General features: G+C 42.7%; 1 protein-coding gene across 3 annotated transcripts; it reads right to left on the reverse strand.

Annotated features, from left to right (window-relative positions):
• Positions 1–3,261: 3,261 nt before the first annotated feature.
• On the reverse strand, positions 3,262–7,965 carry LOC120458249 (proton channel OtopLc). 3 transcript variants are annotated; one of them, XM_044006908.1, is made up of 6 exons: positions 6,763–6,990; positions 5,651–6,097; positions 5,286–5,438; positions 4,996–5,213; positions 3,998–4,942; positions 3,262–3,937 (listed from the first exon to the last, which is right to left on the reverse strand). In XM_044006908.1, the coding sequence occupies exons 1-6, from the start codon at positions 6,870–6,872 to the stop codon at positions 3,420–3,422; spliced, it is 2,391 nt and encodes a 796-aa protein (XP_043862843.1). In that variant the 5' UTR covers positions 6,873–6,990; the 3' UTR covers positions 3,262–3,419. The 3 variants fall into 3 exon arrangements, with proteins under 3 accessions (XP_043862843.1, XP_043862842.1, XP_043862844.1); XM_044006907.1 differs by having other exon boundaries at positions 5,651–6,100; XM_044006909.1 differs by lacking the exons at positions 5,651–6,097; positions 6,763–6,990 and adding an exon at positions 7,841–7,965.
• Positions 7,966–14,997: the final 7,032 nt, after the last annotated feature.

The raw sequence follows: 14,997 nt of genomic DNA on the forward strand, positions 1-14,997 counted from the left end.
TTCTGAACTTTGCCTGTTTACTTTTAAGTCGATTTGAGTTCCGCAAATTTCAATCTTTAAGATAATCTTATTACCATCACATTGCAATATGATATGTCAGGCGTCTTGTCGCCGGGATAAGCTTCTGTTTAATTTTCTGCTCAACAAAAAATATTACGTTACCGCCTCAAGAGAGTTTTGTATGCTTTCCGGGTGGGAAAATTGTCCCATGTGCTTGCTTTGTGGGCAGATTGAAAGGGAGTTCCTTGCTCACGTCGTTGAAAACAAATTGAAAGTGCCTCAAGGTGTCCTTGGTGGCTTATTACAATTTTAAAATACTTACCTTGCTGTGCTTGCACAAAAATGAAACGTTGGTATTAAATTTCCCAGGGCAATCCCAATTTAATTAACCCTAAAGGCAATTTTTGTCAAGGTGAGCATTTAACAAATATTTCAAGTTTATTGTTAGTTCGTGAATTATTATTAGTTTTTGAACACTGCAACTAGTTTCCTTGAGTTACTACTTTTCGCAAATTAAATTATTACACAAGGTTTGCTTCAATGCTCTTTAAGCTCCAACCCAAAACCTGAAAAACCCAACCACATGACACCACAGCCCGTCAGCAACTGTTGACATCCTCCTTTAAAAAGGTTAATTGTGTCGTCCTAATGTCTTTGGCCATTCGTGTGCGTGGCTTACGTGTTTGGGGTGCCAAAGGAGGGAAAACAGGGGAGCCGCAAAGGATTTGCCTTGCCACCAGGAACACGTTTTGTTTCAGTCTCTGTCCTCAAGACAGGAAAAATGCTCTCGATCTACGTGATGCTCGTCCCTCTTCGGTTTCATTTGATGGGGAGTGAATGGGTTTATTTCCATTTACTGGGTTTTTGTTGCAGCTTGAATGCTCTTAGAGAACGCACATCTCACATGTCAGGCTTTCGGTTGCAGTTGTATCTAAATTTCTTGCCAATTGATTTCATGCAATTTTTATAGATTTCCACTTCGTATATCCGCAAGATTTCATCAGCCTTCAGCTGGCAAGCTGCAACTTTAGGCAACAATATCTGGCTGCAAACTTCTTGGCTTCAAATAACTTGACGGAACTGGAAATTCATTTGCAAATTCAACAAATAAAAAACTCTTTGCCCCCTCAAAACTTAATATTGCCTGTATGCACTTCACTCGGCAAGACTACATAAAGTTTTGGCCCCATATGAAGTTGAGATGGCCAGTATAGACATTGTGCTGATTGCCGCACCAGAAGTTTAGTGCGAAATTTATCAAAATAGGTTATTTTATCCATTCAAGCGGATAAATAATTAATAATTACCGAAAATTCAACAGTACTTTTAAGTCAGCTGGCCTCCTGTTCAAACTTTTATACTTCTATAGTCCTTTTCCCACTTCCCATCTTGATTAGCATTCGTCGGTTGTTTGGCCGCTTTGCTGGCCCATTTGCCCTGTTTTTAAATTTCCGCTTCCGCTGGCGGTGTCAACTCCATGGCAATGTCATTTCCGGCGGGAAAAGGCGCCTGGGAGGCCATCAGCTTCAAACTGAAAACTGAAAACTCGTCATCCTAGACGTCGACGTCGACGTCCGTCATTGTCCTTAGCGCTTCCGCGTCATTTTCATTTACAAGTCCTTCGCTCGTGCTCTTTTCCCGATTCCATTTTCTATTTTCCGGCCCGGGCCAGGGGGGCAATGGTTGACATCTGGAATAGTCGGCACGATGGGGATGGCATCATAAAAAGCGCCAGCGAGTGCAATTTTTCCCAGCTGATTTATTAATGTTGACAATCGCGGCAGTCTATTGACATTGCCCCCGCCCTGTGAATTGCCAATGTAATGGAGTTGTTTCGTCTTGAACTTGATCTAGAGTCGGAAGTGTGTATTGTTATTTACGCTCTAGATTAAATAATAATGAAGAATGTTGTGCCGTTTCAATTCGCCTCACAGTACTCTAATTAGTTTCCTCATTTCACCTCTTGCTCGTTTTATACTCTTTTACCGGCGATTATCGCGTGTCTGCTGAAAGTTGCGAATGGGTTCTAATTATGATGGTTGTTTGAGTTTGAGGGGAAGTTAAATGACTTCTAGATTCAAAATTGGTTCAAATATTAAAATTCGCATATCTGACCATTGTTCGGTGAAATCTTAAAATAAACATCTTAAAAGTACCACATCATTGAAATGGAAATGTATTGAAATTTGTGTTCTTTCCATGCAAATATTATTGAAGACGATATTTATTTTCCATTGCTGCTGCATTTCTCTTATTTGCTCGATAATTGCATCTTTAATACGCGTAAGTCACGTGTGAAACATCTGAAATTCATCCTGTGTTTGAGTTGGCATTAAGTTTCTCAGCACGTGAGCTGAATTTTATTTAAAACACAAATTTGTTTACTGTTTCTTCTCATTTTAATGTTAATTATGAAGTATAATGGCAGGTCAGAGTATCAGTGCCTTAAAGTCCACAGAATAAATTGATTCTTTATTGATATTCCAATCACGTGTTCAGCGGAAGGACGTGATAAAGCCATACATCACTCGATTTGTTAACCCCGAATTGCCCGTTTATTATCGCTGTGTAAGCCACCTGAATAGCAATTTTTCCGATTTCCCCATAAATACATAATTTAAATGCGCCAATTCATCAGCTTCATGGTTCGATACCTTTTTATTTACCTTAATGTTTCCGTTCGTGGGTCCTTTTTCCTAAAATAACCCGCACACATCAATGACAGTTCCAGCATTCTGGGCGTATCAAATTTATGCCCATGACACAGTCCCATTTCCCTGCCCCGCCTCATTTCACATCCTTTCAATAGCCGCCCTTTTTTTTTGACATTTTTCTTAGCGGTGCACACGCAACAGGAAACGGAAACGCCGATTTGTCAATTGTGTGCCTCAAGATTTATGTGCGCCACGATAAACTTGAAACACGAATACCTGATTTTGCTTTTGGCACACGCGATTTCTTACGAGGTGTTCATGGGAAAAGGCAATTTGTAAGCGGATCAATTGAATAATGCCAGCAGCGATGAGTTTACTACCAATTTAATGAACTGGCAGTACAATTTCACCTTCAGCTGATTAAAATGTGTTACCAATTTGCAGTGTCAACTGAAATTAGGCAATCGCAACGTAACAACTGCTTAATCTATTGTCACCTCAACTGATAACTAGAAAGCAAACAATTATCACGTAATATTAGCGTGATTAAATATGCGTTACAGTTTTTCAATAAATAGATATAAATGAAAACTTTTAAACAAACCAGTTTGCTGAATAAATTAAATCTTTATTTTGTGCTAGCAATGTCAACAGATTTCGCACTTAAGCATAAATTAACTAATGTTCCCAAGTAATCGGCTGAGTTTTAAACTAACTTATTGCAATGAAAGCTGTAAAAACTAATCAACAGTTTCGATTTAGCCACTAATGCGCCTTCGCCTTGTACGTGATTTTCCACACCTCGAAGAGGCAAATGGTCGAATGGAAGCGATAGAAAATGGCCAGCGGCATGGAGATGTGGGTGATGATCGTCCAGCCCCAGACGCCGAAGAACTCCAGATGGCTCTCCCTGAAGACGGCTCGTCCCTTGATCAGGGTGTTGACAAACCAGATGGCAATGTTGGCCACCAGCAGGAACGTGATGATCTCCCTGCCCGGCTTCCTTCTCACCTGACTGGTGCCCTTGCAGCGCCGATGGCTGGAGTGCAGGATGAACATGGTCTGCAGCGAGGTTTGCAGCACTCCAAAGACCTCCGCTATTATGCCCTCCACCCGGTCGGGCACTGTGTCCCACTTGGCAAAGTAACTGCCCAGGATGCTGAACATTCCGTACAGATACACCCCGGTCTGGGCCACAATCAGCAGCAGATTGTCCAGATCCATAGAGTGGTGCTCGTCGCCGTTGTTCTTGATGTAGCGCAGATCGCGCATGAGGATCATGCCTGGAGAAGATGAAACATCGATGTAGCTGAGTCCACACAACAACTTGTATATCCACTCACCCGTTATCACAGCCGCTGCGCACATGAAGTACATGAAGGTCTCCCACAGAGTGACCTCCTGGGTGGCCACCAATTCGTAGCCCGGCTGCGTGTACAGCACAAAGTACATGATCATGGAGATGATAGTCATGACTATGATCAGAATCCCAAAGAAGAGTCCCTTGTGCGACTGGGAACAGTCCACGGAGAAGTGATGCGCGGGCTTGGCTGCCGCGGGCTTAACGGAATTCTTGCGGCTCTTGTCAATGTCCGGAATCGATTTGACCGTCTTCCACATCTCGAAGAGGATTACGGCGCAAATGAGCGAGTACTCGATGGTGCAGGGGAACAGGAAAGGCGAAAGCTGCTGCACCAAAGCACCCATAATCGTGGTGCGGGAGCAGCCACTGAAGGCAGCCGGCGTGGGCGATGGAGTAGTGGTCATATTCACAATGACGGAACTCACGTTGGCCAGCACGGAGGTATTGAGCGCATGATGGTGGTGATGCTGATGCAGTGACTCATTGACCGCCGCCCAATCCGTTCTACCCAAGGAGCTGTTGTGCACGACCAGTTCGTGGGCGGGATCCACCTCGTGCTGTCCAATGTGGAAGATTTCGTGCTTGGTCTCCTCCACCAGGACGTACAGCCACTCGCACAAATTGGTGGCCACCATGTGCATGAGTCCGAAGCGCGAGGTCACCTTGTGCCGCGCCATGTCCATGTAGGTGGTGTTCAGGAAGATGAACTGCACCTGGGCGATGCACAGTATCATTCGGCAAATGGGTGTGATGGCCACGAAGACATCCCGACAGCCGGGATGGCCATTCAGCTCGAAGAACTGGCCAAACTCCAGGCCCGAATACACCATGGTGCCAATGGCGAAGGCGATGGCGCCCACTCTCAGGTAAAAGCTGCCAAAATGGGTCACCTTGTGCTTCAGATGCACATTGCTGTTCTTTTCGTCTGTAAATTTACATTTGTATTTCAATGATATCAAGAATTCGTTTATAACATACGAAAGTCCTTGAGGGCATTGAAGAGCGATCGATTTCGGAAGGCACTGATGTACAGGAAAATCACAAAGAGTATGCTGCCCACATAGAGATATACGTAGAATCCCTGGTACACATAGGTCGGTATCTGATCGGATATAACTTCCGTGATCGGCAGACAAACGCCAAGTAGTACCAACAGTTTGCAATAGGTGGCCGACAGCGCAGAACTTATGGCATCACTAAAGAGATACATTTACATTTACCAGATTAGTGGTAGGAAATTGAGCTTTAGATAAGTTTTTACAACTTACTTGCCAGTGCGTCGGTTTTTCTCCTTCTGCTGCTTGGCCTGATAGCTCTTGGCGCCATTGTCAAAAAAGGCCGTGGATCCATTCCTGGCACTGGTGGCTCCACTCTGGAAATTTATGGTCGCTGTGCTGCCGCTCGCTGTTCCCTGCAGGTTACTGAAAAATATCATAGAAGTTACGTAGTATTAGTAAAATAAGTTATACAAGTGATAGATCTAGCATAGAGTAGCAATGGTAGTAGTAATAGAGTAGTAGAGAAGTATACCAATTGGGAAAAGGATGTAAGATAGAAATATTATTGGTTAGTTGCTAATGCGATTTAGATGCCATTTGAAGCCTTTGTTATGTTAGGGAGCCCCGAAAAGTACCCATTTTTGGCAGTCCTTGGCGACAGATAGCCATTGCCATCCCTGCGCCCGAAGAGCGGCGGTCGCTGGGTGAGGATCTCCTGGAGGAGCAGCGATGGCCGGCGGGACACCTGCAAGGTGCAGGCAGAGTCTTCATGATGCATCCCGATGGTGGGCAGCGGGAGCAGGGCCTGTCGCTGGCTGGCGTGCTCCACGAGATCCAGGTTGGTCTGGGACTTGGCCAGCGGAGAGATGGGATGCGGCGACATGACCGGAATGTTGTGGTGCCCACAGTGATCACAGGACGTGCGGGCGTATCGGATCACTTGATTCGAGGTGTTGGCCACCGAGTGACGAGGTGTACCGGATACCGAAGTGGGCAGCGAGATTGGAGGGGATCTCGAGAATGAACCCGACTTCTTTGGCGCAGTTATGGTTATGTATTCGCAGGCATCGGAGGATCTGTGGCTGCTGTTTAGGGAACGAAATTAAGGATATTGGATATCTAATTTTCCGACGAGTGGCACATATACACGCAGCCCGACAGGTTCAATGCTTTTCGATCAACTGAATTTTCAATTCCCACTTTGAATTCTTGTGCCTGGTATTATCAATATGTGGTATTTGGGCTGACCCTGAAGAAATCGCACACATTTTCAGGTATTTTGCAGCTTTGATTGGTTTTTGATCGATTTCTGCACGTTAATTGAGATATTATCACTCAGCTGGCTAAGAAACCACGCGTGTTCCTGCGGAAATACCTCTAATTTGTATATAAGTGGACAGATAAAAGGGGGTATGTTGTCCCATCAATCAGGGGGTAGATAAGTTCTTGATGTTTACATAAACATTAAGTGATCACGTTTTCCCTTTGTTGCCTGCAATCAGTGTCTGGAATTTGAGCCAGGGCTTTCACACAAAAAAGAGCTAATGTCACAGAATGACATCTATATGGGGTTTGACGAAAAACTTTGATAAGATATAATACTTTAAAATATTTAGCATGGAAAAATCTACTGTCTGCTACAAATAAGGAAAGCACTTATGGTTATCTTTATCTGCAGATCTTTTATAAGCAAAACTCGCGGTGTATATGTGCCACTGCAGTTGAGAATTTTGAATGCGAAACTAACTCGTTTCCCTTCGATATCACATCGTGGTGGTAATGGACGCGTTGTTTGGTCCTCCACAGATTAATGGGCTCGTCGTACATGTCTTTCGATTTCAAGTTAATTAGCGACATTTCCGGGCCGAGTCGCAATTTTATTCTATAAAATCAGACGGTTTGCGATCACCGATCACTTCAAGCCGCGATTTTCCGCGCCCTTACAGACTCGTGTCGGTGGGAAGACTGAGGCTTTCTGAGGCATTTACTCCAATTGTCGGAGCTATCGGGCAGACGATATTTGACTAACTGATTAGCGTTATTATTAGCCTGCTATTTTTGCCGTACGAGTATGAGTGTGATCCGTGTCTGTAGATACATCTATTGCAGTCCTATTATTGCCTTAATTTATTAGCCCACTGGCACTTCATCAGTTGCCTCTTGTACACTATGTACTATGTCTCGGCTACTGGGTAATTGAATTTGTTTTGAAATCTGTAACGATCCGATGGCAATATCACGTCATCACCACAAGCTCGTCAATGTTGTTAATTGTCGTATATACAGATACAGAGTTGTAAAAAGCTCTGCCTTCCCATAGCAGAATTCGCCGGTTATCTTGGCCACTTTGGCAGTCTAGATGTTAGTGCTCTTGACTTGTTTACTGGGTCAGATCTGTTTGCCGAGCTATAGAAACGCTCATGTTTGCCCACATGATTCACTTTTTCGGCTGTGACGTTTTATGTGAATTTACTTAAGCTTTGTACTTTTAAATAGGAAAAACCTAGGACTGATGACTCATCAGCTTCAGAGAAAGTTACGTGACAAGTGTTAAAATGTTGGTTAAAATATTATGAAAGAGCTAACACATCTATGAAGCGTCTGAAATCGAAATGGCAAGTCGAGTTGAGGTGTAAGTATTATGCCATATTTATTTAGCAAAATATATAACGAAAAATCACAAGTTTGTGTATCTGCATTTTAGTGCATTTTATTAATAGATCATGATCACTTATAGTCATCGTGGCAAGTTCTCTATTAGGTTATTTCAAATTAGGTACCATAGATACCGTTTTTATAAATTTCATACTATTTCTAAACTTTACCTGAAAGTAACAGTCGGCATTCTTTCGTATTGAACTCCACTGTTGCGGTCCACCATTAATGTGTTATCAAAGTATGCAAATTTTTAATTTAAAAACCAACAATTTCACATAAGAACGTTTATTCCTATGCTAATTGTATACAAAGTTTCATGGTTCTGTAATAAAACCAAGCGCTAGTAAAGTTGTGCAGATGGCAGCAAAGTTCTGGGAAAACTGAAACCAAACCCAGACATCGATTCTTATCTTCGGGGTCTTCCTCATGCTTTTCGTACCAACATACAGATAGGCAACGCCCTGGCACACGTAAATTTGTGGTTAGTTAATACCCAGATACTAGCAAAGGTTCCATGCCCGAAAACCAAGACAGTAGCAGGTATCTTATCTCCCTAAGGGTCATCATTCCGACCCTGAGTAAGCACTCCTTTCGAATGGGCAAAACAGTGTTTATTGCCACTATCAGTTGCCTTAAAATCAGTGCAGCCATATCAGACGCCGCTCTGTTTACGTTTGTAATCAATAACTTCTGTCAATATTTGGCAAGGCATATACACTTTTGTGTTTTATCGATTCTACCTTATAATTTCCCAGCCCACTCTTTGGACTTCACGATAAGAAAATAGACAAACTTTTATTAAAATAAAATGGCATGTAATTCGAAGATAATTTAAAACGCGTCAGGTGGCTATTGTTGGGCTAGTAACTTCTGAGTAGGAAGTGAGTAACTATTTGGATCACTCGCTGCCTATGAATCATTACTTATAGAAACTTGAAGTCATCGAATTTTTGTCTGATTGCTAAGTAAATATAACAATATTTAAGTAAACCATCTCCTTTCTAATATTTATGACTGCCAACAGCGAACAATTCATGCGCATTTATTGAACTCCCAGAACAATGTGGTGGTAAGCCAAGTGCCGTCAAAACAAAGCACTTGAGCATATTTGCGAGGTCATGGCCATAAATATGTAGTTACCCAGAGCAGCTGCTCCAACCAACCCGTTAACACAGAGTAAGTCTGCAGGTTCCTCCAGCTGGCCCCAATTTCGATCTGTGTATAATTTGTGCGACAAACTTTGTCATGTGAGCTGATGCAGTTAGTGGAGCTTGCAGCAACCCATATGCAGTGCTCGCTCCAAGGAGTATGGGTTAGTTCCGCTCGCAGGAGCAGGACTAGTGCCCAAACCACAACCAGGATCTGCAGCATGAGAGGAAGTTTGCAGGCACTCAGGAAAAAGCTTGGCGCAATTTCAAACATTTTTATGATTAAATATTGAGGAATTGGTGACTGTTAGTGTAATGTTTTTAGATAGATTGTTTAAGGCGACCTTAAATAGTATTGCATTATTTTTATTGGCAGTTTTTGCTTTGTTTTATTTATTTGCAGTGCAGCAGCGTAGACCACCAGCTGATAAATTTTCAAATTTCCATGCTAATGAATGGCCTGGCATGGCACTGTTGCTGCAAAGTTTTTAACTTGTGCCTGCGCTCGCCTGGTGAAAATATGCAGGGGGAGATATATGTGGACGCCCAGTGGCGGTGGCCCACTAGGTAAACTGAGGTAACCAAAACAGTTTGGGCCAACGCCATTAATTGCATGTCGAACTTCGAGTGGTTTTCGTCATTAAAGACGTGCCTACAATAGCCAGAACTCCAGCTATGAAGGAGTACATTTCGTGGCAGCAAATTGAAATGCTGTTTATCTTTGGTTTTTTTTTGGTAAGTGGTGCTTCCAGTGTTGGCGAAACTTTCTGCCAAACCAGCGAATATTCTGCAGACTGGCCTAATGAAATCGTCAGTTGTGTGCCAAAATGATGCCCCTTTTGTTGGCCCACACTGCGTATGAGTGCTTTAAATGGCGTGCGATAATGTGGCCAAAAACTGTTGGCACTTCGGTTGGAAAATTGTTAAGGGGCCAAGAAGTGCACCACGAATTGTTGCACTGCAACGAAGTTGTTGCACGCTAATAGTCGCTATAGGTAAGCACTCAACTCGGTCCAAGGCATTCAAATTATTCAGCACACTGCGACAGGGAAAGGGCACTTGGCGTATTTGTTAAGTGTTTTAGGCACTCGTTTAATCAGCCAACTATTCACGCGTTTACCTTTCACTTCACGCTGTTCTGTCATCCGTTCATCTGGGTTCTATTTGAATTTTACTCGAAATGCATTCATGCATTCCGAAGTGGACTTTTAACTTAAACAAAAAAGGGGGCCGATGGCGAGTCTCAAGGTTTCTACTTTATGATGCCTTGATTTTGTTAATGAAAGATTGCTTTGGCCCGACTTTTCAACCGCAAATTGTAATAAACATCAGTGGGTTAACATCTTTTAAATATATTTATACTGCCAATAAAAGGTTTATTACATTTACCAATGAAATATACATTTTGAATCCCATCTCCCCACAATCGACTCCCATTTGTTGCCAAATTGCAAGCCATTGCCAGAGAATTGAGTTTACCTTTCATTTTGCGCAGACATAAGCCTATTTCGTGTAATTCAATCTGGCCAAGTAGGTGAATAAATTGGTATTTATTTTCGCATTTATCAAGAAGCAGGCATGGAAGTCAATCATAGGATATACTGAAAAAATCTTTAGAATTATGGAATAAAAGGCAGAGGGCGCTTATAAATGCAGTAAATTGCTGAAAGAGGCTACGTTCTGTTTATTGGCTTGAAAGAAGACATTTTATACATTTCAAACAATTTAACGTCAGAATTGTGGCGTTAAGCTGTACTGCTCGCCACTTGGCTGCCCAAAAAAAAGTTTCAGTGCAAACTTTAGACACTCAGGTTCGATACTTTCAGAGAAATCCCTGGCATGACTCGAGTTTCGACTATTGATAACTTGAGCATTCCGCAGAAGGGCGAAAATCTCACCAATAAGTTTGCAGGGGAAATATTCGGTGCGTGCAATTCAAGATTTTAAAGTATCGCTCATGACTCTTACTTTTACTAGGTAATATCCACACCAAGTGGACTAGACTTGATGGCGATGAATTCGCATTTCCAGTGATAGTTCTGCACCCCGGTTATTTTGCAGTTTCGATTTCGCAGCACGTTTGCGAGATAGAAAAGCGCGTACGTCACGCGGAGTCGCCTCGCAGAATAACAAAATCAGTATGCCCCATCACAATTGCCAATGACAATCCTTCTGGGCTCCACATGTGATGGAGCAATGGAGCTCCATGGCTCAGAAACGGGTCGCAAAGCTCCGAGTCCCAGTTGTTTTACATTTCTGCATCATTAGGCGGGGAGTTGGCTTTGGCTGCTGCCAATACGCCAATATGCTAATAAATGTATGGACGTGTGTCACATTCGGCAGGCGGGTGGGCAATAAAGCAAACAGCAGGACTCCCTCCATATTCGAAGGACTCAAAGTGGATCTAGGATTCACGGGCGGGATGAGCGCATAAGCCACTTGCCTTTGATGCTGCCACCGTGATAAGGCTCTTATATATATATGTATATATCATCCGTTAAATTCTAAAGGTTGCATAAATTTCGAGAAGTAGGAAATGCTGCAGGGCAAGATTCAAGATTTATTAAATTCACACACCCGCCGCTTGGTAAACAAAAGTGCAATAAATATTATATGTGTGTGTGTGTGGATGGTATGGCCAGCGGGACGGGAAGTGGAAGTGGGCAATCCCCTAATGCAATTGCACAAGCGGCTAAGGACACCGCAATGCGGACGGCAAACAGCTTTGCCACTGTAATGGTCTGTTATGGAAGTTTTTCCAAGGACGAGTATACCAAGAACCCAGGGATTATGTGTTTGAATGGCGCTGAAGATGGTTATTTTTCTTATTAAGCGAAATACCAATAACTAATTTAGTGCGCAATTTGGCGACAGTGCGACAATAACGATCTCGGACATTATTAAATGCATCGGTAAATGGCAATTACCGCGCCATATGAAGCTGTATTATAAACTGAGCTGACATGGCACAACATAAAAGTGTCATCCGATATTAATGTACAATCAGGCAATGAATGCTATAAATGGGAATAAAATGAGCCAACGCATTATCGAGTGTCACACGAGGCTCGCAATGAGTCAAGGAAAAGATTATTTGCACTCGATGCTGCCTCTTATCAATTAAAGCGAAATAATGGTGAAATCTCAATGGATTTAATGCATCAGCGCGGAAAATGTTAATCAACTCTTTGGTTGTTCTTAATATGCTGAGTTTTTATATTTAATATATTAATACTTTTAAAAGCCCCATTTTTAGCCCTCTAGGACCACTTAAGCAAGTTGGGGTGTGGTAAGGACCAGCCTCAGTATCTGCCAGGACCACAAGGACGCCAGGAAGATGAAACTCAGTTGCCTTTGACTTGCCTTTGGTTGTGTGAGTGTGTGTGTGTGTGTGTGTGCCTTTCATGGCGGAAATGGAATTAGGAACGGTGTGTGTGCCTTGTGGGTAGAAACTGCGGGGGGGACGAATGGAAACTGGTGCATTTTCCAGCCGTACTTGAGCTCAAATTAAATACGGACTTTAATTAAACTCGCCTCACCACAGCCTTGCAATGAGCGATGACAATCGGCGCATTTAATGTGGTGGCAAGGCGAGTAAAGTACGAGTATGGCGCACGGGTCGTATGAGCGATGCAATCAGAAATTCGCCGAGCAGTGAATTAATTCGCATTTTATACCAGAAGCAGACTCGTGTCAATTAGACAGCTTTTTCGCCGCTGGTGCAGGGTGCTCTTTCAATGCGGTTTCATTAGTGGCCAAGTTAATGGAGCCCCACTGACTTCTTTTTTTTTTATCACAATATCTCCTCTCGCTGCCCCCATTTTCAGCGGTTTACTTTGCGAAACAACTTTCGAGCTCCAATTTTCTCGAATGAAACTTTTGGTTTTTGTGCAAGTTTCTCTCGTTTGGCCCTCTGTTCGCTTTCGCTTTGTTACTGTCTCCTTGCCGGCGTATAAATTGCCGTCAATTAGTTTAATTGTTTTCCTAATGTTTTTTCGTTGCTATTGTCTCCTCCCCTTCCTCTTTCCAACTGCACTCCATTGATGGCCGTCATTGATTAGTTGTGCAATTGTTTCGCAGCTGTCATTGCCTTTGTTTCATTCGGCTCCATCTCGTCGTATTAAATGGCCGTCAAATACAAAAGCTGTTGAGTTATTATCGGCGACCATTGTTGACCAAAACTAAATGCTACTGGCGCAAAGCTGCTGGAAATCCTGCGAAGCGGAATCAATTTTCATATGCCTGTTGTGGAATTTTCAATTGTTGCCAGCTTAGCAAAATGAAAACATAATCGCACATGGCCGTCTCTATGGTTTAGTTTGGATTTTATGAGCTATATACTTTATGATGAAGAGTACGGAGTACAACCTCTCAACTTTAAGTGAATTTGTACAATTTTGTTCCGATTTAACCACCATCTTGGCCTGACAAATGTTTCCTGCTCGGAGTGGAGTTGTGTGTTAAAAATAAAAAACTTTCTCGCTTCGGGGCTCATCCCCAAACTGAAATGCACACATGCATGTGCGAAAACAATGGGGGGTTTTATTAAAATTGATGATGCTCTTCTGTGTTTGCTAGACGACGCCTCAAGTATGCCATAAATCTTTGTCAACTTTTCTGAACCGACAAAAAACAAAATTAAGCCATTAAAATAGTGGCACATACTCAGCAAACTATATAAATATATTGAATTGTTGTCTACTTTCGTTTGAAAATCCCCAAAAATACCATCAAATTATGGTGCGCCTGTAATAATTCAGCGACAACGCTTTTAGTTTGGCCCACATAGTGATTTTCATATTTGTAATTTCTGCATTTGTGTGGCTTTTAAGCATACTTTGAAAATGCTATGAAAGTTTGCAGCGCCACAGGACTGTGGGGTTTTCAATTTCATTTTGCGCACAGTAATGGACACTTTGCACTGCCAATGTGTTGTGACAAAATGCGGATTGCTGTCACAATTTCATTTTAGCTTACAGAAGAAATTAATGTCCGGCATTTGGGGAATATAAATAGCGAATTTCAATCAGAGCTGTGAATTTAAAACTATTGATAATGTTACTTACTGAAGTTTGTCTTGGGTGAAGTACAAATAAATAAGAATGTAGATTCCCCTCAAGGGAGCCACTGCAACTGATGGCAATCGGATCTGTCAATTTCCTGACTCAGTTGCGAAACCGTATTGCAAAAATTCGAAATTAATTGCAACGAGAGTTGCAAGAGCTTCCTGTTTCCGGTCGCCTGAAAGGATACACGACTAGCATCGCATCGCATCGCATCGCATCAGTCGAACTGAATTACTAATCACATATGCCAGGACACAATCTGAGTCCATTTCAATATGCAATAGACAGACATTTGTGTGGGAAAGGGGATGAAGATTCTAATGAATACGTGCATTTAGGAAGCTACTTCAAAGGCCTGATTAGTCTGGGTAGCTAATTGTTGGTCTCTGCTGGGAATTTCTCAGTTTTCACTGGAAAACTTTTTGGTGCGTCTGGAAAGTTTATTGAAAGTGGCACAAAGCTCGAGCTAAGATCCAATTTATTTGCTTGATTAGGGGATTTTTCGGGCCAATGCCTTGCTGGCCTTTAATGACTTTACCTTGCACTCGGCATTCTCCTTATGGCGCCCAATTATAAAAGTTTCCCTGCTAAAACTAATACTTCCTAACTGAGACTGGACGCTGTTGATTGATGTCGGAGCAGTTGAAATTCAGTAATTTAAATGATGGCTTCTGCGGTGCCAAGTGCACTGGGAGCAGCTGCTTTCTGGCATGGAAAATTGCCCGGCTGTTTTCCAAGGGAAAATCCAGAAAACTCGGCAAAAGTTGCGATAGAAACGGCAAAATGAAAAATATATAAATACTCGCTCATTTATAAGTGGTTGGGCAGGGAGAAATTTAGGGCACTACGAGTGCCTCGGGGAGAACTTGGGCATTTAGACGCCATTTGCCGGGATTACCACTCTCTTATGCATCTTTAGTTTTGGCCCAAAAGTTCCACAATTCCACATTTCCCTTTGACTGCAACCATTTAGACAAAACGGCTCTGCACCACCACCCAGTGGGTAAGTCCGCCTGAAAGACCTTGAACCACTCGCACAATAAAAGTGAATGCCAAAAGTGCCAGGGAGCACAGAGTACCATGGTGTTCCAGCTGTGCGATATTTCGCAG

The sequence above is a fragment of the Drosophila santomea genome, chromosome 2L, assembly GCF_016746245.2.
Source record: "Drosophila santomea strain STO CAGO 1482 chromosome 2L, Prin_Dsan_1.1, whole genome shotgun sequence".
Taxonomy (NCBI): Eukaryota; Metazoa; Arthropoda; class Insecta; order Diptera; family Drosophilidae; genus Drosophila; species Drosophila santomea.

Bases quoted from the DNA above. Each gene is read 5' to 3' on its own strand.
- LOC120458249 (XM_044006907.1), bottom strand. From the start codon at position 6,872: ATGTCGCTAATTAACTTGAAATCGAAAGACATGTACGACGAGCCCATT. The intron at 6,101-6,762 runs GTTAGTTTCGCA...TTCCCTAAACAG, and splicing joins GTGATATCGAAGGGAAACGA to CAGCCACAGATCCTCCGATG. The intron at 5,214-5,285 runs GTAAGTTGTAAA...GTATCTCTTTAG, and splicing joins AAAAACCGACGCACTGGCAA to TGATGCCATAAGTTCTGCGC.